The following is a 23,336-nucleotide window of genomic DNA, read 5'->3' on the forward strand; positions in this document are numbered from 1 at the left end:
GTGTCTTTGAGGGTGTATCTGGATGAGATTAACATTTGAATAGACAGACCGAGTAAATCAGATGTGGCCCTCCCCAGTGTGAGAAGGCCACATCCAATCCACTGAAGGCTTAAAAAGAACAAAAAGGCTGAATAAGAGAAAATTTACTCTTTCTCTCTGCCTGACTTTGAGCTGGGACATGGGGCTTTTCCTGCCTTTGGGGGACATGGACTCAGACTAAAACTTAGAGCATTGGCTCTCGCCGTTCTCAGGCCTTCAAACTCAGACTGGAGTTTACACCATCAATCCTTCTGCTTCTCAGATTCGGACCATGAAGGTACCATCGAGCTCTCCCGCGCCTCCAGCTTGTCAACTGCAGATCTTGGGACTTCTCAGCTTCAACAATCACGTGAGTCAAGTATTTATAATTTCTCTCTCTCTCTCTCTCTCTCTCTATATATATATATATATATATACACCATGTTTCCCCAAAAATAAGACCTACAATCAGCTCTAATGCATCTTTTGAAACAAAAATTAATATAAGACCCGGTATTACATTGTATATTATATTATATTATATTACATTACATTACATTATATTATATTATACCGGGTCTTATAGTAAAACAAGACTGGGTCTTATATTAATTTTTGCCCCAAAAATCTCATTGGAGCTGATTGTCCGGCTAGGTCTTATTTTCGGGGAAACACAGTGTATATACACATATATATTCAATATATATATATATATTCACACACATATGTATGTATATGTGTATATATATATATATGCATATATGCATATATATATATGTAAATGTATGTATATATATATTTCTCACAATTAAGTTCACGAACTTGCCACTGTATACTTACACTGGCACCACTGTACCAGTGTAACAGTGTAATACAGCTCGCTAAAGTTTTATAACCTTGGTATATCAGTGTCTAACAGCTGTGTTTCTGTTGACGTGTGGAGGTGTCTTGCTGAGTGGTGTTCATTATTGTTGTTGCATATTTTTGTGTGCTGTCCTGAGAATGTCTGAGCTTGGATTAGAGCAATGAACAATCATTCATTAAATTTCTTGTTTCTTGGCAAGAGTGAAAGTGAAATCAGGGACATATTAGTCCAAATTTATGGGGATAATGCCATGAAGAAAATGGCAGTATACAAATGGATTAAATATTTTTCCGAGGGGAGAGAACGCATCACTGATGAAGAGAGGTCAGGGTGGCCAGTAATGAGCAGAACTGATGAAACCATTGCAAAAATGAATCAAATTGTGCGTCAAAATCATTGGCTGACTGTGAGAAGCATAGCAGACCAAGTAAACATTGATAGAGAAACAGGAAAATCTTAACTGAAAATCTTGGCATGAGAAAGGTGTGTGCAGAACTGGTCCTGAAGGAGCTCTTGCATCATGTCAAGGCTCACATGGCACTGTCTGTGAGGGAATTTTTAGCCAGTAAACAAATAACTGTAGTGGAACACCCTCCTTATTCACCTGATCTGGCCCCCAATGACTTCTTTCTTCACCTGAAGAGAAAGGAAATATTGAAAGGAAGACATTTTGATGACATTCAGAACAGCAAGGGTAATATGACTACAGCTCTGATGGCCATTCCAGAAAAAGAGTTCCAAAATTGCATTGAAAGGTGGACTAGGTGCTGGCGTCGGTGTATAGCTTCCCAAGGGGAGTACTTCGAAGGTGACCATAATGATATTCAGCAATGAGGTATGTAGCACTCTTTCTAGGATGTGTTCGTGAACTTAATTTTGAGACCTTTGTACATAGTATACATGTGTGTGTGTTTATATGTACTTTTATATGTACATAGGTGTATTATGTACACATATTCTCAATGGTGGAAAATTTTGTTCTCTGAAGATGGATTTTTATCTTGAGAAAATCAAATGTATTTTGAGCTAAGTAAGACGGATGGGTGATGTAAAGTTGGGCAATATTCCTTTGAAATAAAGAAAAGTTTGGGCTAAAAATAATGAGATGGTCTTTTTAGCATTCAGTTACCAAATCTGACATTTACTTTTATTAGCAAAGGATCCAGATATATTTGGAATCTAATTCCATTATAAGTTACCTCTCTCCCCTACCACCACCTCTAGCCTTTGCTCTGCCTCTCTTCATTGAGTATAATATGTTGGAAATTTGACATACACAAAATTCTGTGTATATGAACTGCACACTGTTTCCTAGATTGTGCAACATTAAGTACATACGCGTACGGTGGTAAAAGGAGCACTCTCAGATGTAATGCAATAGGAATGTACCTTCATTAAGTAGTTCATTAGAAGAATTTTTCATTTTTAAACTAGACTGAAACTCAGTTTTCCTTCAGTCTCACATTTGTGGAAAAAGAAATCATTTACCCGCTGCAAGATGAGTTGAGATGCATTTGCTGTATGAAAATGACTGTTCTCAGCATCATCTGTCTAGTGTCCGGTAGAAGCATTCTCTTAACCACTGCTGCCATCTGCTGGTCATTTGATTATTAGATTTTAGAAAAAGCAGTGCATAATGCTCCAGTCACGATGATGCAAAATGCAAGTGTCATTAATAGGTAGTTTTGTAGACCCTAAATAATAATAAAAAAGAATAACTGAAATTAAGAAAACATGAATCAAATATGCAAAAGGCACAGACTCTAAAAATTACTAGGTACCTCACTAACCATCTATTTTAACCACCTACATGCTGTTTTGCTATCCCTCGAAGTAATCATTCAGAGTCCCTTGAAACCCACAAGATCCTCACTAACTCACCCATTCAGTAAATTCATGCGGGTTCCCACCATGTGTCAATATGTGATTGGGTTAAAATGGTGAACAAAATGTGCAATGTGGCCTTATTCAGCTAATTGCATAATATGGGAGAAAGGAAATAACGTAATCCCAGAAAAGAATGTTACAAAGTGAGATGGGTGCTAATAAGCAAGCAACCACGGTTGTTCCTTGGTGTGTTACAAACGAATCTTAACAAGGTGGTTGGACCATGGGGAGTTGAGCTCCTATCTAGAAGTATCAATGAATTGGGCAGGGAAAGAGGGCGGCAGGTAGAAATTCCAGGTAGAAGGAATTTTATGTGCAAAGCTCTGTGGTAAAAGAAAGCATGATACTTGCCAGGGCCAATGTGAAAGAAGGTCAGTGGGACTAGAGCAATGAGAGTGAAGTGAAGTAAGATGAGGTGAAAAAGCTATGGGCCTGAGCATACAGGGATCTAATAAGCTATGCATACTTTGGGGTTTTATTTTGGCAAGCCATGGGGAGACATTAAAGGAATAGGCAGCGGGATGTGGTGAAAAGATGGGACTTGCATTGTGTAAGCCCACACTTTTGGCAGATGGTGAACAGACTGGACGGGGCCAGAATGGATGCAAGGAGACCGATGAGGAGGCACTTACAGTCCTCCTGGGGAGAGGTGATGAAGTGCATATAAAGAGACATCAGTCTAAGGGGCAAGGAAGAAATAGAGAAACTAAGTTTGGCCTGTTCAGCTGTGTATGCATGCGCTGGTCACAAAGATGGAAAAGGCTGACAACTACTTTCCAAGGTAGCCAGTCCATCTTTAGATTAACAAAGAAATGTCTGCCTGTGTTAAGTAGAAATATTTTATTTCCTGCGAGTTCTATCTCTAGGGGTACAGATGGATTGATTCTAATCTCTCTCACAAGATAAACCCTCAAACATTGACAAATAACTGTCTTATAACCTGAAGCATCGTTTTTTCCTGATCAGTATTTTAGCTACTTTGACTGTTTTTCATATGGAATGGTTTCAGGCTCCCTTCCTGTCTTGGCTGTTTCCCTTTGAATGATTTCTGGAATGTCTGCATCCCTCTTTAAATATGACCCCAATACTCTAAGGGAAGGTTGTAACATCACAAATTAAAACTGGATTAGCACGTCTCTAATTTTAGATATAATGTCTAAAATTACATAGGGATCTCCTGACAGTCAAATCATATAATGCTATTATTAGCTCATATTAAGATTAACACTAATTAATACATAGCCAAAACACAATAAAATGCACATTCCCTTGTTTCAACTTAATAGAGAACTGGGTTAGAGTGGATCAATTTGCCTGTTTGATGACCAGACTGAGGTCTTTCTGAGTTGGGTTGGGGCCAGTTGTATTGTCTGATTCACCGTGAGCATCAATATTATCAGAAGTCACTCTAATACCAGTTGTACAAGTGAAAAGCAGCACCACCAAGCCTTGTCTAGTACAGAGCAACACACACACACATGCATACACACGCACACACACCTTGACTCTTGCATTAAGGTTTTAAAGTTCCCTGACACCTTTTTCTTAGTTTTAAAGACAGTAACTTTTTTCTTAGATACCAGTACTAGTGCAGAATTGCCACACAATAAATATTTATTCAAAGAATGAATACACTCATGATTTCTAAATGTACTTCAAATTAGACAATTGATGTGATGGCTTAAGATAAAACAATATATGGTCCTCAGTTGTCGGCATTTTACAACCTAATTATGTGACTCCTTGGTAAGGTCTCTATTTTGTTGTTTATGTAGACAAGAGAATAATGTTTTCAGGGAGTAAAATATTTTTCCCCTTTACAGTTAAGAATCTGCCTAAACTGCCTAGTCTCTTAGAAAAAAGATTGATTATATTTGGACAATAGAAATAGTTTTCCTTTGTTAATGCTAACATTCTCCCCAAAGCAAAAAAAAAAAAAAAAAAAAAAAATTCTCCTGGATTTTTGAAACAGTTGATGAGATAAAAGTCATGTCATTCTTTATCTAGGAGTAGTTACTGACCTATAAATTGTTGTGGCAATAATTCCCTGCACTGGGATTAATGTAGACATATTGACAAAAGTGTGTTGCGAAAAATATAGTGGATATCCAGCTTCAAATAGCTAAATATAAAATTATAAAACAAACTTCCCAAAGAGAAACAGATATCAGATATAAAAGAACATCAGAAGTACAAAGCATCAGCCAACTGGAGCACTGATAGCATTAAAACTAAATAAAATCATTAAATTCTTTCACGCAAAAAGTGCTGAGATCTCAGCTTAAGTCCTTATTACACTAGGGTGTAGGTTTTTAAATACAGAGGGTGCCAAAAAAATGCATACACATTTTAAGAAAGGAGAACTGTATTAAAATTGTAATACTCAATATATACCCATAACAAAAGATGAATACAAGTCACGTTTGACTTCTACAATCACAAGAGGTGCTCAAAGTGGATACCATCAGTGTCCAGACACTTCTGATTATGGCGAACTACTGCTTGAGCAACGTTGACCAAAGTGTCCACTTGCATACAGTTTTTGGCACCCCTGGTATGTGTCTTCAAGGATTGCTTCAAGACATAACTGATAGGGCCTAAAAGTCATACAGGTAAATGATTTGCTTCTTTTTGCTAGGATTTTTTGTTGTTTCTAAGAAAAATAATTTTTAAAAATGCTGATAGGATTTTTGGGTCAGTGTTTAGTTGACAATTCTTTCTTAAACTAGCTGGCATGTAAAGTATTTAAAACTTTCCTTGAGACTCAGGTTTCAAGAGGCAATTAGGCATCTGTACTGAACGATAAATATCACTGGATACCCACTAAGTTTTGATTGTATATAGATTTGTAAGGTTTTGTTTTTTTTTAACTCTAGAAAGGTCAACAAAACTCACTCTACTATTAGATGGGCCCTCCCTCTCTTTATTTTTTACATACATACTTGGCCAAACTTTAGCACTCACTCTCAAAATTCCAGATACCTAGAATTCCGTTGGGATTTTATAGGACTCATACTGAATGTCATTGAAGAGAACTGCCTAACAATAATGAGTTATTTCCATCAGGAATATAATGAGTCTCTCCATTTGTTCAGATTTTCATTTATGTCCTTCTGTAAACTTTGCAGTAAGTAAAAGATTTTATAAATGTAGCATAATTCTTTTTTTTTATTTTAATTGGGGAATATTGGGGAATAGCGCGTTTTTCCAGGGCCCACCAGTTCCTTGTTGTTGTGCCCCCCAACCACCTCATGCAGGAACGGGCAATCTTGTTATTAACAGCTCGTGCTCCAACTGAGCCATCTGGCCGCCGCTTGGGAAGCTCGGCGGCAGCTCGTTGTATTCAATCTAGTTGTGGAGGGTGCAGCTCGCTGGCCCAGGTGGGACAACCCTGTTGTTCAGCGCTCCTGCTCGAACCAACTGAGCCATCTGGCTGCCCCAATTATTTTCTTATATTTTATAAACTTTGTAGGCATTAATAGCATTTATTTTCCTATTTTTAATTGGTAATTGGTGGCTTATTGGAAAGCTGTTGATTTTATATTTTATCCTATATTTTTCAGCACCTTACTGGATTTTAAGATTATATTTCAGATCATGGATCTCAAGATGTTCAAGCTTATTCTCTTAAATTTTTAGAGAAGACAACATTATATTTAAATGACGATTTTCTCATTTCCTCTTCCTATAGCTATTCCTCTTGTTTCTTAATTCTATCTTACCACACAGTCTAGGAGCTCTAGAAAACACTGAATAATGGCAGTGATGGAGAAATCTTTGCCTTTCAACTTATAGAGAACTTTTTTTTATCAGTTTTATTGAGGCATAATTGATAGAGAACTCCTATGTTTCCCACTAGTTATATATTTGCTATTGTTTTATGATAGACATCTTGTATCATGTGAAGCTTCCTGCTATTTGCAGCTTTACTGAGAGGTTGTTTTCTTAATTAAAAACTCATTTTTAATTTTGGCAAATGCCTTTTGAATATATATCATCATATAGCTTTTCTCTGTTTATCTAATGTTATAATAAACTACATTAATTAATTTGCACGTTATGAACTATCCTTGCATTCCTGAACTAAATGCTACTTAGTCATGGCTTATCGTTCTTGAAAGTTCCTCTTCTGGTCTGCGCCATCTTTTTAAAGGTGTCTTTACAAATTTTTCTTTGTCTTTTAGTATCTTTTTAAGAGGACTCTGAAGAATTAACACTAGGTTCAATGGTTAGAGAGTCTCTCAAGGGAGTTCTTGTATCTAAGAAAGAGAATTCTTAATTCCGTGTTATCATGACCATAGTAGTGAACAAAATAATTTTCAAATGCTTTATAATAAATCTATTCTTAGTTTGTGTTTCTTTATATCAGTAAGTGTAAATGAGCTCTGATCACTTGTAATTTTCTAAGGTTTCAGCGTGATGTACTGAATAATACTCAATTTTTAAGTAGAAATCATTGTCCTTTGTGAGGCAGATGATATATCTGCAAAGAGATTTACAATGTGTTATGGACAGAGAATTATTTTTTTGTGGAAAGCAACCCTAACTAAAATAAATAGGAAACGTGTGGATGAAAGTAATTTATGGGTCTATAAATGTTTTATGTTGTCTTGTGTATTTAAAAAAAAATTAAGATCATGGTCCAAATATCTTCTAAAAAAAACGTATTTCACCTGAGAACCTTACTCACGTTATCAAATTATGGTTTTCTAAATCAAAACATTTCATTTAGAATGAATGAAATAAATGATTTTTTAAAATCTAAAATTGAATAATCACTTAAAGGAATAGCCCAGGATACAGTTCACTTTATGGTTCCTGGAAATTAGCAACATCAGATCTTAGGACCAAGAATTATTTGCTATTACAACTGCATATCAAGACAGAAAATATTACATTGATGATGCCTTAAGATAGTGTCTCTAGATTTGTATTATTTTTAGTAAAAACTATTACAAAATACTATTCACATATATATTCTTTAATTGAAGACTTTTTACACAAATAAAGGTAAATGGAAAAAATTCTAAAGCAATTTTTAATGAAAACTCTCTCTCTCTCTCTCTCTCTCTCTCTCTCTCTCTATTTGATTAATACAATTTGAAATCACCATCAATTACACATGAAAGGGAAGAAGCAGTAGTCACCAGTTACTGTACTGTTTTCCTATAAAGTTGCTGGTTTGATGTGGAGGCCTGTGAGAGGCAGGAGAACCAACAAAAATATTGATTTCCAAATTCCATTTGCCTCAGGGATATTTTAATCTTTGGGATAAAAAAATATTTTATTTTGTTAATCTACCATATTTTACAGGAAATAAAATTTCCCTCTATCATATTGTATTAGATTGTGTAACTAAATCTTTTAAGGAAAGACAAAGTCAACAAAAGCATTTTTTTCATTGGGAGTTGGGGTGAGGAGAAACATGTTTCATAATAATTATATCTTTAATGTTTTCTTTCCTAGTTAGGGATAATAACATTTTGAACATCTTGTCAATTCTATTCGTATGTTTTCTTCTCCGGGCTTCGGAGTCACATGCCCTTTGCAGAAAATAACACAGTATTAAATACCTTTCTTACATGATATACACCTATTTTCTAACTCTGCCCTTTCTCGTACATACCTGTATTTCTTTAAACATGAAGATACCCCACATCGCAGCTACAAATCCTGGACCCTTAAAAAAAATAAGAACTTTAATTAAATTGATTATTTTTCTGTGGCTGTACTGTATGTAAATATAGTCAATTGGAGAGCTGACCTACATTTTAATCCAATAATTTCATACTGGAAAAGCAATATAACAATATTGTCCAGGGGAACTATTCGTAATCTCAACCCTAACTCAATATTAAGTTAAACTAAGTAGCATTAGGCAAAAAGTGTAGACTTTTTTTCATTTTTTTCTTTATAGTTCTTTTATTACTATTTGGATGATGCTAGAATATTTTGTGCCATAGAATGCTTATCTTTAATGTGATCTATTTGTAATAAAATATTTTAATAAGCAAATAATTTATTTTGTTCTAGTGAACTAGTTCCTTATGGTAATACTAGAAATAGGATTAATAGGAAAAATTATGTAAGAACAAATTTATTGCTTTCTCTGGCATGAGACAATCTCAAAACTGAAGAAATTTTAGTATTTTTTTTAGACCTGACAAATAATATGCATACGGAAGCAGCATGTACTTTAAATTTCTTTTAAAGACTGCTATTACTACACAGTAATCAATTATGTCAAACATTAAACTTTAATTAATATGAAAGGCAGTATTGTGAGGAGAGAGAAAAACCATGTAAGGAAAAATAAACAGTGGGTTCGTGAGCAGGAGAGAAAGAGGAATGAAATAAAACAGGATCAAAGGAAACGAGAAAAAAGGAACTGAGGGAAAAAGGATGATTCTGCAATTTGAAAACTTTAAGCTATTAAAGTTTATTAATTTTTTTAGCTGAGAGAGGAAAAAAATGGGAATTTGGATTAATCGTGGTTTTTGTGGAGAAGGTGCATTGTGTCAGCATTTGTATGATTCCTTTTCAAGCTCTGCACAAACTCTGAAAGAGTTTAAAATAGACAATTCCAACACGTGTTTCCCCCTTCACTGCTCTATCTGTCTACATGACTGGGTCAACAAAGTTTGACTCCACTCCTGACATATGAGAAAAACAATAAAAATACTTTCTGTTTATCAGCATCTGAAAAGTCCACATCAAAAGAGTCAGAGATATAGGTCAAAAGAACTGTTATTTATCAATGACATCAGGTCCTAAGCCTCAAAATCCAAACCAAACAAGAAACTTCTGGGTCCTTTAGGCAAATCCATACCGACTTTGGACAGGATTGGTGAAAACAATAGAACAGGAGATATAATATTAATGTTGGCATGCTTGAGCCATCTTGAGAAGCTGAACCTTCTGGATAAGGTGATTCAGCTTTTAGACTTACAGGGAATACTTGGAGCAGCGCTAACAAGCCCTTTCTCATGTTACGTGGGTTTTATTTTTCTTTTCTCTTTGCTTTTTAGTTGAACATTATTTGCCAATGAACAATATAGATGCTGCCTTCAAGTAACTCATAGTTTAGTCACCAATGGATATGTAACAATTGGAAATATATCTACCTGGGAAAAACAGAGCTGCTGAGACTCAAAAAATGTACTTTTTTTGATAATCTAAGATTGGCCATATTTATAATTGTGGAAGCTGGGTGATGGGTTTGTTTGAAATTTTCCATTAGAAAAAGTTAAAAAAATTCTAGTGCTACCAAAGATAAAATAAAAAGAAATTTATTCTTTTTTAAGATCTTTGAGGGTAGGGGCTGAATTTTTTTCTGCATGTGGATAAAGTTGTCTTGAATAGAGTAACAAAGCAAAACCAAGCAAGAACCTAGTGGCTATAAGGACCTCTTCCCCCATCTCCCAGAGCTATCTGCCCTTTCCAGGTAGCAATCCCCAAGCACTAGAGGAAGCTATAACTCATGGGGATGGGGTGGGAGGGGGGAGACTTTGCTTATATCGTAGTGGTTCAAGAATATCCTTTTGACAGGCAAATCTCAAAAGCCACAGTGATCATTCCCACTAACCCTCTGTCCATACCCCAACTACCTCAGCAATTTATTTCCACTGATTTAGGCTTTAATGTTTTGCCCTAAGTCTTCACCATAACTTAATACAAGAAACAGTGGTTGGAAAACCATCTTGCTATCTACTATACATTTTTTGTAAATAATGTTATTTATTGTTCAGTGTCTCTTGTAAAAGGCCCATATGATAAATTCTGTTAAGAATTTAAATGCTAGGAAATATGTGGTCTTTCCTGAGAAAATAGTATGTTATTAGTTAAAATAAATTAGTTACCCCAATTGTATTACCCCCTTTTCCAAGTGCAAAGCAAAACTTAATGTTTAATCACGTAACTATTTACCCTTTGGGCTATTTGCTTCCTTTCTCATTTTTATAATAGTTTTGATTTTCTATTTCTATTTGTCTTGTATGACTCAATTGTGTCTGTGTATTTTATATAAAATTTCTTCAAACTCTTTTTAAAGAACCCACATTTCTTCAAGAATATAACATTTGTATCCCTAGTTGAGGAATATATCATACTGTACACTTTTGTCTGTAAATTTACTTTCAAGCATTTAACTGGTGAGCTTTATACCCATTTCCCACTATATTTTTCTGTGTTGTATGGTCACTTCTAGCATTAAATATCCCTGAAATGATGAGAAACAAACATTTTTGTGGAAAGGAATTTGGGTCCTTTGCCATTCCAATGATGAAGACTTAAACCTAAAAAAACATTCCTTATAATTTGTTTGATTTTAATACCATTTTCCCTCAGCAGAGATTAAGAATGTCAAAATGTGAGTTCTTTAAATAAAAAAACTTTATTATTTGAATTCAGTTGTCATTTAAAACCAACAATTTTATGAACACAGTAGAACTGTCAAAAATATACTTTTTGAAACCCAACATTTACTTGTATACTAAAATTTAAGGATGGCTGAAACTTTTTTGTGTTTTAGCCTAAAAAATCTGTTTTTTAAATATCAGTTTTGTATGTTTGAACAGGTGTGCTGCCCAAAATATTTCCGGCAAATTTTGTTTACGATAGTGATTTAAGAAGCAAGGGACACAGGTTAATAACTGGTCAGCAATCTAACATCTCTGGAGTAGACATAAGAGTCCATTAACACAGTTAATTCCTGTGTGTACATCAGTCCTAGTACCATAATGAAATGGAAACAAACTCTAAATTGGATTCAATACGGATGGCAAAAAGTAGCACTGCACACTGTACTTAGAAGCCGTGAGACTCCCACTGGCTTTTTCACTTTAGACAGTGCTCTCAGCAAGTACACCAATTTTCTCATCATCAAAGTAGGGATATCCTACCAATACTTGTTCTGCCTACGTCTAAAGAAATGTTTTTGTTTTTCTGTTATCAAACTATGTGCTACATAATTGGCACTTAAAAAAGTCAGATGAATCAAATTGTATTGTCATGCCACAATAAATGGCGTTCTCCAGAGACAATACTTTGCTTTAGTACTTTCTGAAAGTCTTCCTTTAAAATACTGAAGTCATATATGAAGAGCAGGATGAAGTACTCTGTGTCTTACAAGGTTGTCATGAGATTCAATTGTGATAATAGATACAAAAGCACTTTCATATGTCTAAACTGGTATCTAGAGATGGGTGTTGTTATAAATAGCAAATTATGATGTATCCAAAATAACATTAGGTAAAATGACCAACCAAAAACTGCGAGATATCAAAGATGAACAAACCTGCTAAAATGAAGCTAGCAATGTTCCCTTAGCGATCAAGGGCATTTGAGGCTCTCAATTTATCTGCAAGAATCTATTACACTACTTGTCCTCCTTGAAAAAAAAAAAAAAAAAATCAAACTCCATAAAAGCCTCCAGTGATTCACTAAGAATGCTTCAGAAAAATTAGATTTCATTTTAAAAACACAAATTTAGAAAAACAATTCAGCTACTCACAGAGGTGATTATTGGAAAACTGACGACAGCGCTGAGAGTGTAATTAGCTATGAACCAACAACAGGTAGCTATTGCCCAGAGTCCTCCTGACAGGAATCCTGAAACACACACAAACATCACACATTTACATTCCTCTCCTGAAAAATTCACCTCTAGCTCTAGCAGGAATGCTCAAGTACACATAGCAACGCATTCCTGTCCAACGTTGTTGTCTGACATGGATTTTGGAGTTATGTTTTATGATCATTTTGGAAATCAAATGATTTCTCTGCCCTTGACTACTGTGGTCTAATTATTAATAATTTTTCACTTTGTTGACATTAAATAAAGTACCCAATGTAGTAATTGAGGTAACGAGTAGTGAAGAGAGGCATAGGGAGAATATTGGATCTGAACATGCTGTGCAAGCACCATTTACTCTATCTAAACCATGAACCTAAAAATAGGCGAAATTCAGAAGGATGCCTATAGCTAAGGAAAAAACAAAACAAAACAAACAAACAAAAAACTCCTAGAATTTGAAAGAAAATACCAGCTGAAAATTACAGAAGAGTTTAGCTAAGCCTTCAATAAATATTCTGCCATTTTCTCTAATGGTACAGTGGTATAGCAGCACACTTGGGCTTAAATGAATCAGGCATCAAAATGAATCTCTGACATATGCTTTATTTTGTTCTACAAAAAGTTTTACTGTGGACCTGTATTCCAAATTGAATTATAGCAAACTCCGAAATAAGTGAGAAATTATATAATTTTTACTTTTTTTTAAGAGTCAGATTACTCTGACTTTTATTTATTTTTCTTTTTTTCTTTTTTCTTTTTTTAATCTCCTCTTTTTTTTTTTTCTCTGACTTTTAATATGAATCCTTAGACAGTGAAGAAGAAATAATGAAGTCTGATGCTCAATACACAAGATGTTTTGGCATAGGAAATGATCTCAGATTCATTGTTCAAGTTTTAGGTTCTATAATAATGGCTGGAACTTCATATCCAGTTTCATAGTTTTTAAATCCTTCAAATTTGGTGAACTGGGCCAATGCAATTAAGGGAATAAATATACCCCCCCCCACACACACACAGAGTATGGCTTGGTTTACAGAAGACTATTAGGTTATTCAAGTTAAGTGAGGAGAGAATTTACATTTACAGAGTAAGAAGATTTTATGTAGTAAATGTTCTTACCTGGCAAGACTGCTTCAGGATATAGTTTAGGATTATTTCTCATGGATACACAGTAGGCCAGAAAGTAGACCGTACTTGTAAGAAAGATGCCGCTGGAGTGTGCAAAAACATAGTCTAAATCTGAAAATACAGATTATAAAACTCTAAGTGTATAATTTTAGTCATTTCAAATGTATTTAGAGTTCTAAAATAAAACAAACAGATCAAAGTTAACCTTAAAAGTAAAGAAGCTATATCACCCTTGTTTTGTACATACTGTTTATTGTATAGAATTTTAATTAACATTTTTAAAACCTGAAAATATTAAGTAGTAAATTAGTTACTATAATATAATCAATCTAAACGGCTGGCTTTTATGATTATCTTGGAAAGCTAAATAAGAAACAAGAAACATGATGTGAATATAATGTTAATATCTCCCTTGTAAGAATAGGTATTCAGACCTAATTTCATTAAGGACTACAGCAATTATAGCAAATCTCCATGCAGGCTGTAGTGAGAGGGGGGTGTGAAAAATTTGGGGGGCTGCTAATTTTATGTATTTTATTGATCAATCTGGACACCAGTATCTCTGTTGCAGATGACTGCTGTACAGAAGGATATTTAGGAAGTTTCCCCAATGAGGGTTTTATTCAGTTTATTACTATAAACCTAATTACACAAGGGAGTTAACACATTATGGTGGGCCAATGTCTGAGAAACCCCAGTGCCACTGACTGTTTAAGCAGGTGGCACTTTGACCACACGGATGGGTGTACTAGAGGTACTGGCTGGGGAGACCACATTGGACTCAGTGTTTCTCTGAACTAAATTTTGGACAGAAGAATGGCCATATTTAAGGAGGAAAGCTTGAAGGCCAAAGAGTTTATCTAATCTTCTGAAATACTAAGTCCTACTTCTGGATCAGATAAGAACAGCATATCCACTTACGGACCACCACAAAAGGCAGCATAAGATAGTGACTTCAAGCCCAGATCACCTGGTGGGATCCTCAGTCCACTACCTGCTAACTGTGACACGTGGGCCAATGACCTAATCTCTCTCTGTCTTAATTTTTTTCAGTTTTAAACCAATAATAATGACATTCAACCAGTACCATTGCCATGAGGATCAACTGAGGTATTATCTACTGAGCTCAAGTACAGTACCTATCATAGAACACGTACTATTTATGTGTCTGTTACGTGAATGAAATAAAAAATTATGCCCTTGTAGAATTATTTTTGAATAAATTGGAATGAAGTGTGTTCCTATTAGACTACATGTGAGTTATCATAAGAAAGATCCCTGAGAACTGACTGTACTATTTATACAAAGAGATTGTTGAGGACATTGTTACGTTCCAGTACCAAGAATAACTGTAGTGCTGATCAATTAGTTGTTTTTAATTTTGCATTTCTAAATTGTGGGACTAGTGTGATTTCCCTTGTGGCTATACGAAATCTTAGAATCAAATTTGTGGCTCATTTCTAGCAAGTGTACAAGTGTAGTACAGTTTTTAGACTCACTACTGGTTTTGTTTTATTTTTTTCACCCTTGTTTGTCTTTCTCTTTTAATTTATCCTATGTTATTCAATTTTATTAGTTTTTATCCTTTAAACATGAAAAGAATAAAACTACAAAAAGTATTTCTATAAAATCTTAATAAAAAGAGAGAGAAGATAATCAAAGGTTTGAGTACTATTTGTGGAGCTGAATATAGAAAGGAAGAAAGAAACTATGGCAACTACTCAGAGTCTATCCACTCATTTAAAGCTGAGTTAAAAACCCAGAATTTTCATCAATCTTTCTCTCATGATTGTTGCCCTCCAAACTTCTCCCTTATCTGAACATACATCACATTAATTTTCTGTAATATTCAATTTAGAACTTTATTAACCACGATCTCTTTTTTTTTTTATCATTGGGTGTAAAACATATTTCAGCATAATTATAGGACCTCTGGAGTGGACCCTTTTCCATCTCATTTTGAGCCTACATAAAGCTATTGCACATAGTGTTGAGTTTAGGCCTGAGAGATTAATTTTATCACTAGAAACTGAGATAATTAGGAAGCATTATGTTGGGCCTTTCAGTGCATCACCCTGTGCTTGAAAAATAATATCCTCTGACTAACTAGGATATACTTTGACCTTTAGGAAGTCTATACTTTGATCTTTACTTGATTTTAAAGTACTGTGTACTGCACTTTAGCTTTTTTTTTTTTTAAGAGAAGAATACATATTTTCCTAGAGATCATCTAACGGGAAAATAATCTCCAAATCTTAAACTTACACTTCCCAGTGTAAAGCTGGAAACCATGTGTTAAGATCCAAGTGGCTGAAATGAATCCTGACTAATCTTGAATATATTTGTATGTTAAAGAGCACATGAATATACTCAAACAGTCCTTTGTTACTTTTAGTCTTCTGTGCCTTTCTAATTCACCACTGACAATGAAAAAGTGAAATCAAATCGATGTACTATTTACGGTGGTCACGTTCTTTTTATATTCTTAAGCAGAAAAACAGGTATTGAGTTTATTTGTACAGTAAAATAACTTTTTACTCTCACCATACTGGCTTGCCCCTGCATATATACTATCATTTGTTTTGCTGTGGTCCTTTATATAAATGATTGGCACAAATGTGGATCCATAGAGTATTCCAGATATCACCGCAAGACTGCAGCCCCTTAAAAAAAACAACACACACACACAAATAAATCACTACTAATCTTGGCCCTAAGCAATATTTCTGACACACAAATGGAATCATAACTTAAAGCATGCTTCAAAATGTAATTCACAAACAATTATGCAGAAACCGACCATCTATCTGAAGCTCTGTGACTGGCAGAGGTCAAGGAAATGCCCTGCAGTGTCAAAGTAGCATCAGGACACGGAGTCCAGCTTAGGTCCCCTTGTTTGGAGCTAACATGATTTATAGAAGTTATAACAGAGTGTCATTATAAATTGTCATTACGTAGATGGGAATATTGCTATCATATTATACAATCTCCTTAAATAAACTTGGCTCCTTAATGAAATTATGAAGTATTTGTGGACTGACTGCGCCCTATGCTTCTTTTTAAAAACACTCTATTCTAGCACAGGGCTCGGACAGGCTTTAGCTGTCCTACTAAACACAAGTTTGTTCAAAACAACTATTGAGATCTATTGACTTGCCTATGTCTTCATTGACTTTGAAGAGGAGTGTTGATTTAATAAAATAACCTGGATATTTAAGGTAAAACATTACTTTTTGTAAGAGGGAAATGCTTCATTTTAAGTACTGGGTTCACGTTGACTCTTCAGGCTTGGGCTATACCTGCATGAAACCAGCGACTCCTATGATTTTGGGGTGGTGGTGATTAATACCAAAGGTGACCAAAAAAAAGTACACATTTTAAGAGATGTTATCTATGTATTATTTTTCTTTTTTCCTTTTTTTGATTAAAGTTTATTGGGGTGACAATTGTTACATAGATTTCAGGTGTAGAATTCTGTAATACATCATCTATAAATCACATTGTGTGTTCACCACTCAGAGTCAGTTCTCTTTCTATCACCATATATTTACTCTCCTCTACCACCGCCCTCACCCCCTACCCTCTGGTAACCACTACACGATTGTCGGTGTCTATGAGTTTTTGTTTTGTCGTTTGTTTGTCTTGTTCTTTTGTTGTTTTCAGTTTTATATACCACATATAAGTGAAATCATATGCTTCTTGATTTTTTCTGTCTGACTTATTTCACTCAGCATGATAATCTCAAGAATTGAATTGCGGTAGCAATGTACATAGTATGACATTCACTCAAAAGATAGTTAATCAAATGAATGCTAGTATCATTCATTATATTACAATTTTAATACAGTTTTTTCCTTTCTTAAAATGTGTATACATTTTTTTGGCACCCTTTATATTTTGGAACAGTCCCTTTACGTTCTTAATACAAAAGGATGATGGCATGAAACAGAGAAGAGTTTTAGGAGAAAAGCATTTCTTTCCAAAGTGAAAAACCAATTCTTAAAGTCTATTTTAGTAGTGCTTTCAGGAATATAAAACTGTAGGAACTTACAGGGCCAACTCAGCAATGGGTTCTATTCACAGAGGACACCCCATGTTCTCTGGGACCTCACAGTCCCAGAGAAGTGTCCTAAACACAGACCAGGCAAATACAGTTAAGTCTGGCTAATCATGAGGTGACTAAAAATGTTACTAACAAATACTCCCTTAACAAAGGAGATGCTTTGTGAAAAAATGTTTTGTTTGAGAGATCTGTTTTATTCTGAAACAAAAACTTAGTAACATATTTACTTCTTCCAAAGCTTCTTTGTTTGTGAGTTCATTCTTTCATCCATCCATTCATTCATTCATTCATTCATTCAATTTATTCAAATATTTATTGGGTATTTTTTATGTACCAGACACCACCCCTTTTCCACTGTGAAGACACTGTGTATACCCACAGAGGAAATGCTTTATATTCTTGAGGCAAAAAATGATGTCATCACATAAAGTCCAAAACAGCTATTAATTGTAAAATGGAAGCCACATACTATTCCATATTTTCATATTTCTTTGCCATCTCCCCAAACTCTTGAATGTAGGAGCCAGTGTTGAGCCTAAATATCCTAGTCTTTAGGTAGGTGTGTGTGTGTGTGTGTGTGTGTGTGTGTGTGTGTGTGTGTAGGTTAGAACCTACATGGAAACAAAATATTCTATATTTGAAAATGAATATCTTGGGATTATAAAATTACCTAACACACAAGTGGAAAGATTTCCAGTGGAAGGTGGGCATCCCAGGCAGAGTAGTACTAGAGAAGCATGTTGCCTCATTTGATTGTGATTTCTGAGAGCATTCTGGTCATTATATTCTGTGGCCTATATTATAGTCCTCTTTACTTTAGGTACAAAAGTCCTGCCAAATAAGATTTGTAGCTTCTGTCAGCTACTTACTGGCTAGAAATACTGCAGTGGCTTAGGACTTTTTTGAAGCACTGCGTCAAAGGACCTCTGTACCTAAAAAGTCAACAGGGGACAAGAAAATCTCCACCATGGAGCTAAGAAAGTCAAAGCTTGTGTTAGCATTTTCTTCTTGAACTCATAGGAGTACAGCTTCACTCTGGTAACACCTGCTTTAACCAAATATGAAATAATAACAGAACCTCTTCTTACACGATGCGGGATTGCACTGTAGAAAGGTTATCCATCCAGGAATCAACAGAACAGGGCTCTTGAGTTTTGTTGAACACCTATTGAAAACGTTGGCACAAACCAAAACAAAAACAGCATTCAATTGATAATCACACTGGTGACAAAAAGATTTTTCAGTGTTTTTCTCTACTCTTTCAAATACACTTTAAAATATAAACATGTTACACTATGTATTCTGATTATGTGGATCTCTCTAGACTCAAATGTTTCTGATTCTATTCCTCTTTAATTCAGAACAGTCTGGCAGTGGGTAAGTTCTCCATGTAAATTTTTTACAGTTTTAACATACAGCTATTTTGATACACCTGTCAAAATTAACAGAAGTTGTTAATGCTTGTGTTTCATTTGCATATTTTAATAATCTGGAAAGAAATTAGAACCAAGGAAAATTCAAACTATTCTACTGTGGACCACCTTAGATCAATAAGCATATTTTTATTCAGAAGTCTTTTTAATTGAATTAGTTAATAAAATATTTCCAGCCCAAGATCAGGCACATATTCTAAGCAGGTAAAGGATGAGCAAATTCATAATATTTCTACTATTGTATGTAATCATCTTTCCCTCTTAGCTGAAGTTTCTTGATGTTATAATCCTACTGTTTCTGTAAGAGATAAGAAACTGGATTTGAATTCTTTGTCATGTGCTAAGTCAAGTTTTCCTTTGGCGATAACTGAGGAACTCGTGATACAGATGGTTGCATACTAACCAATCATGCTATTTATCCATCTTTAAACTTGGTTTACTTGTATCCTTCCATCTTGCCTAGAAAAAAATCTTGCCTACTACTGTATTTCCCCGAAAATAAGACCTAGCTGGACAATCAGTTCTAATGCATCTTTTGGAGCAAACATTAGTATAAGACCTGATATTATATTATATTATACCCAGTCTTATAGTAAAATAAGACCAGGTCTTATATTAATGTTTGCTCCAAAAGATGCATTAGAACTGATTGTCCAGCTAGGTCTTATTTTCGGGGAAACACGGTATGTATCTTTACCAAGTTGCATTTAAGTTATTGTATTCTTATTTTTTTGTTTCATTGTTTGAAGGATGGTTGGTTAGGAAAACTCCTGGATCCCTAAAGTAGGAAGGCACATCAGATACCATCTCTCAACGCCAACTCCTCCATTCTCCCTGAAACATTTCCATGATTAGAGATGCCTGTGAAATTATAAGTCTCTTTTCTCTTACACTTAAGCTAATTAATATTTAACTTTAGTGTCAGTTTCACTGAGGTTTCAGTCACCTTAGCTGATAGGAGTTTTGATAGGAGTAGAAGGAAGGGAGAAGATTAATTTTGAAGTAAAGAGTAGAGGCAGCACCTTCCAGGGAGGCAGTACTTCAGCGGGGGTGTGGGTCGCCGGATTCAGAGGGCAGCTGGATAGCCCTGGGCCCACGGCAGGGAGAAGACATACCTGTAGGAAGGACTAGAGTCTGGGCTCACGACAGTGGGGATTTGCCCTGTAATCACTTTTGTATATGTAGCCTCTGCATTTGTGCTGTGTCACATCTTTTAAATGTTGTCCCTGTTTTATCTAGATTTGCTATTCCAGACTAATTTAGGTTCATCAAAGTCAAAACAGTCACTCCTTATATATTTCCTGTCTTTACCTTTGAGTGGAACAGGATAAAGCCGCAAAGAGAAATAGGAAGAAGGTCAAGTCCAATTCCTACTTTCAGATGACTTGGTTTACCCTTTCTTTGGCTTTCTCTGATCTATTTCCCCCCCGTCCTTCTTAGGTCTACTTGAGAACCTCCTTTCTCCTCCTTTCTAAAGTAACCTTCATATTCCTCTATAATATTCAGGGTTCTTCTATTGTGGAAATCCTTCAATCCTTCCAAAATATGGGCTTGAATCTACAACTCTGAGTAGGGATCTACTGTCAATGAAAATAGACCTCTGTGTTAATTGAGAAACTTTCCTGTGGAAATACTGATAGATTATCACACAGACCTGTTAGTAGGACAAGGATCTCAAGGTGTGGACCCCTCTTACTGAATACTGGTCCTGCTACATGTGAAAATGTAGCACAGTATTTTGCAGATGCAGCTGCAAACAGGATGAGCTCGACAGGAACTCAACCTGATTAAGTGTAGCCGACTGCAAAGAAGACATTAATGTGTAATTAGCCAAATAGTGTATATAAGCAATGGCTAAGCCTCTCTTCTGGGAGCCAGAGCTGTCGATGTAAATCTTGTCTCCTTTACTTGCTGCAAGTAGAAAACTACCTCACGGCAAAGAGGTTGCATTCTTGAATAGAACACCCCAAGCAGTGAACCCCTTGAGCTCGGTAACAGACCTCGCCATAACAATCATGCTAAGACATTTGAGATAACCCTGACTAGAAATACATACATATACACATGCACCCACATACACCCCACCTTCTCATCTGTGTTTGAAATCGATGCATTTTCCTTTTATCTTAATTTTATATTTCAAATCAAGTTGCCTCTCATATTATACTCACATGCTCTGTCATTTGTGGTGTGGTGTCCACAGAGCATGTGCTTCTTGGTATTTCACTTTTGATGAACAAAAATATGAAAGCACTGTAAAGAAAATAAATGTTAGTTATATTTACCATAACCCTGGTTCATATCAAGTTGCCTGAATGTTAAGAAAAAACAGCTTAAATCAAATCCTACTGATATGATGATTACTTTAAAACTGCCTTTTCATTGGTCCTGCCATTTCTACATGACAGACACTTTCTTTGATATCTCCCATTGGCCTTAATTGCAGCAGGTTAGAAGCTAAACTCATTAGCTTCCCCCCGCCTCCCCAATCAGATTTCTACCGATTTTCTCATTTTAGTCAATGGCTCCATCTTTTTATTCCTGCTTAACCCTGGAATCACAAGGTAAAAGAACACAAATAAAAAACACTTTGAAACACTACTTCTCACCTATCAGATTGAAAACTCCCAAAAGTTTAACAGCATCCTCCGTTGGAGAACTCAAGGAGACAGGTGAGTGCAGAATTGTGCATACCCCATGAAGGAGACTCTACGACCATCTTCCAAAGCCACAGGTGTGTCCACTCCTGACCTTACCAATCCGTTCCAGGTACACCCACACTCAGGTGCAGTGACCTTCATGGTCACACAGTGGAATGCTATGCAGCTATAAGAAAGGAGTGAGGATGCCCTCTATGCTGTGATATGGGAATATCTCCAGAGTATATTTTAAGAGATAAAAACACATTCATAAGCCTAATGACTTTCCCCCTTTAACATCTCTCTCATAATGCACTGTCTATTCACGTCCAGTATTTTTGTAACAAATGCCTCACTCTTGACTATTGAACCATGCAAATATGTTAAAAATGTGTTACAATAGTAAATTAACTTAAGAAAACGAACAAGTTTGATATACTTTTGACATTCTTTTTTGAATGCATTTGCATGGTTCAAAAGTTACAATGATATAATAAGTTTTCAAAGTATATACGAGCCTGAAATAGTGTAAGGTGGCTAAGTGTGGAATGTGGCATATGATATGCTATCTTTCAAATAAAAATGAAGTATTTCCTAGTTCAGTCTCTTACTTGCTGAACGGTGCCAGGAAGAAGGGTTGAACCTGTCACTGTGGAGGACATGCCAGGTGAAGGAGACAAATTTATTCTGAATCGAATGGGGAGCCTTCGAAAGTTCATAAGTAGAGGGATGGCCTGATTTGATAGCAGATACAAGCAAGTCATACTGGCAAAAGGAAAGACTGGAACTAGGGAAATTAGATGGGAGATTTTTATAATTGTGTTCAGGTAGGTAAGGTAGTCACGGACTAAGGAACAGGAGAAGAAGTTGTGATATATTCAGAAAGGATTTTACAGGATTAGATAAGATGGTGTACAAAAGGGAAAAAAATCAAGATGACTTAGGTTCTGAATTTGAATAACTGACTAATACCTCTGTGGAGAGAGGGAATGCAGGAAGAGGAATTGGTTTGAAGGGAAGGGTAAAATCAGAAGAGTAGTTTGTTTGGGAAACATGCAAGGCAAAGAGAAAGGAACTAGTGCTTACAGAGTGCTGACCTGTGTCTGTCCCACCAGGGTCCCCATCACATGTGACTTCATCTCAGACAGACTGGGGGATGCCTGGGGGCCTCTATGCAGAGATGTCTAGCCTGGACTGTAGTTAGATGCAAGGACCATGGCTCGGAAGAAAAGTAATGGCTAGAAAGAAAGATTTGGGTTTCTTCACAATACAACTCTCCAGAGAAAGCAAGTTAAGTGAGAAGACAAAAGAATGGAGAACAGACTCAAGGAAAATCCAGAGCCTTTTTATGCACTCCGACTCCTGGATCTCCATGAAAGCATGTTTAGGAGAGTGTCCTGGACAGTGTTTCTTGGTGGCAGCTCAACTTCCTGAACCATGGGACTTAGAAGACTGAAAACTACATTTCTCTCTAACTGTATTGGCAGCTAAGTTTTGCCAATGGGAGGCATATGCACGACATTAAAAGGTGGGAGATACCATTTTGTTTTGGTGATTTTTCTACCATGTTTCCCCGAAAATAAGACCGGGTCTTATATTAATTTTTGCTCCAAACAATGCATTAGGGTGTACTTTGAGGGGATGTCTTATTTTTTTATGTACAACAATCTACATTTATTCAAACACAGTCATGTCATGTTCTTCTGGAACATCATCAAAATGTACTAAA

At 35.6% G+C, this 23,336-nt stretch overlaps 1 protein-coding gene across 2 annotated transcripts in view; it reads right to left on the reverse strand.

Annotated features, from left to right (window-relative positions):
* The window catches only part of TMEM144 (transmembrane protein 144), a 74,155-nt gene that overhangs the window by 10,263 nt on the left and 40,556 nt on the right, over positions 1–23,336 (reverse strand). The window contains exons 8-16 of one of the 2 annotated variants that reach the window (XM_074338393.1): positions 21,140–21,221; positions 19,991–20,083; positions 18,624–18,700; positions 16,017–16,135; positions 13,464–13,583; positions 12,282–12,379; positions 12,066–12,158; positions 8,397–8,450; positions 2,501–2,577 (exon numbers count right to left, since the gene is read on the reverse strand). In XM_074338393.1, coding sequence (XP_074194494.1) covers positions 12,147–12,158; positions 12,282–12,379; positions 13,464–13,583; positions 16,017–16,135; positions 18,624–18,700; positions 19,991–20,083; positions 21,140–21,221 — 601 coding nt within the window. In that variant the 3' untranslated portion in view covers positions 2,501–2,577; positions 8,397–8,450; positions 12,066–12,146. Of the gene's footprint in view, positions 1–2,371; positions 2,578–8,396; positions 8,451–12,065; positions 12,159–12,281; positions 12,380–13,463; positions 13,584–16,016; positions 16,136–18,623; positions 18,701–19,990; positions 20,084–21,139; positions 21,222–23,336 lie in introns of those variants that run through there. The other variant, XM_074338392.1, reaches the window with a different exon arrangement.

This window comes from Rhinolophus sinicus, linkage group LG07 (genome assembly GCF_036562045.2).
Source record: "Rhinolophus sinicus isolate RSC01 linkage group LG07, ASM3656204v1, whole genome shotgun sequence".
Taxonomy (NCBI): Eukaryota; Metazoa; Chordata; class Mammalia; order Chiroptera; family Rhinolophidae; genus Rhinolophus; species Rhinolophus sinicus.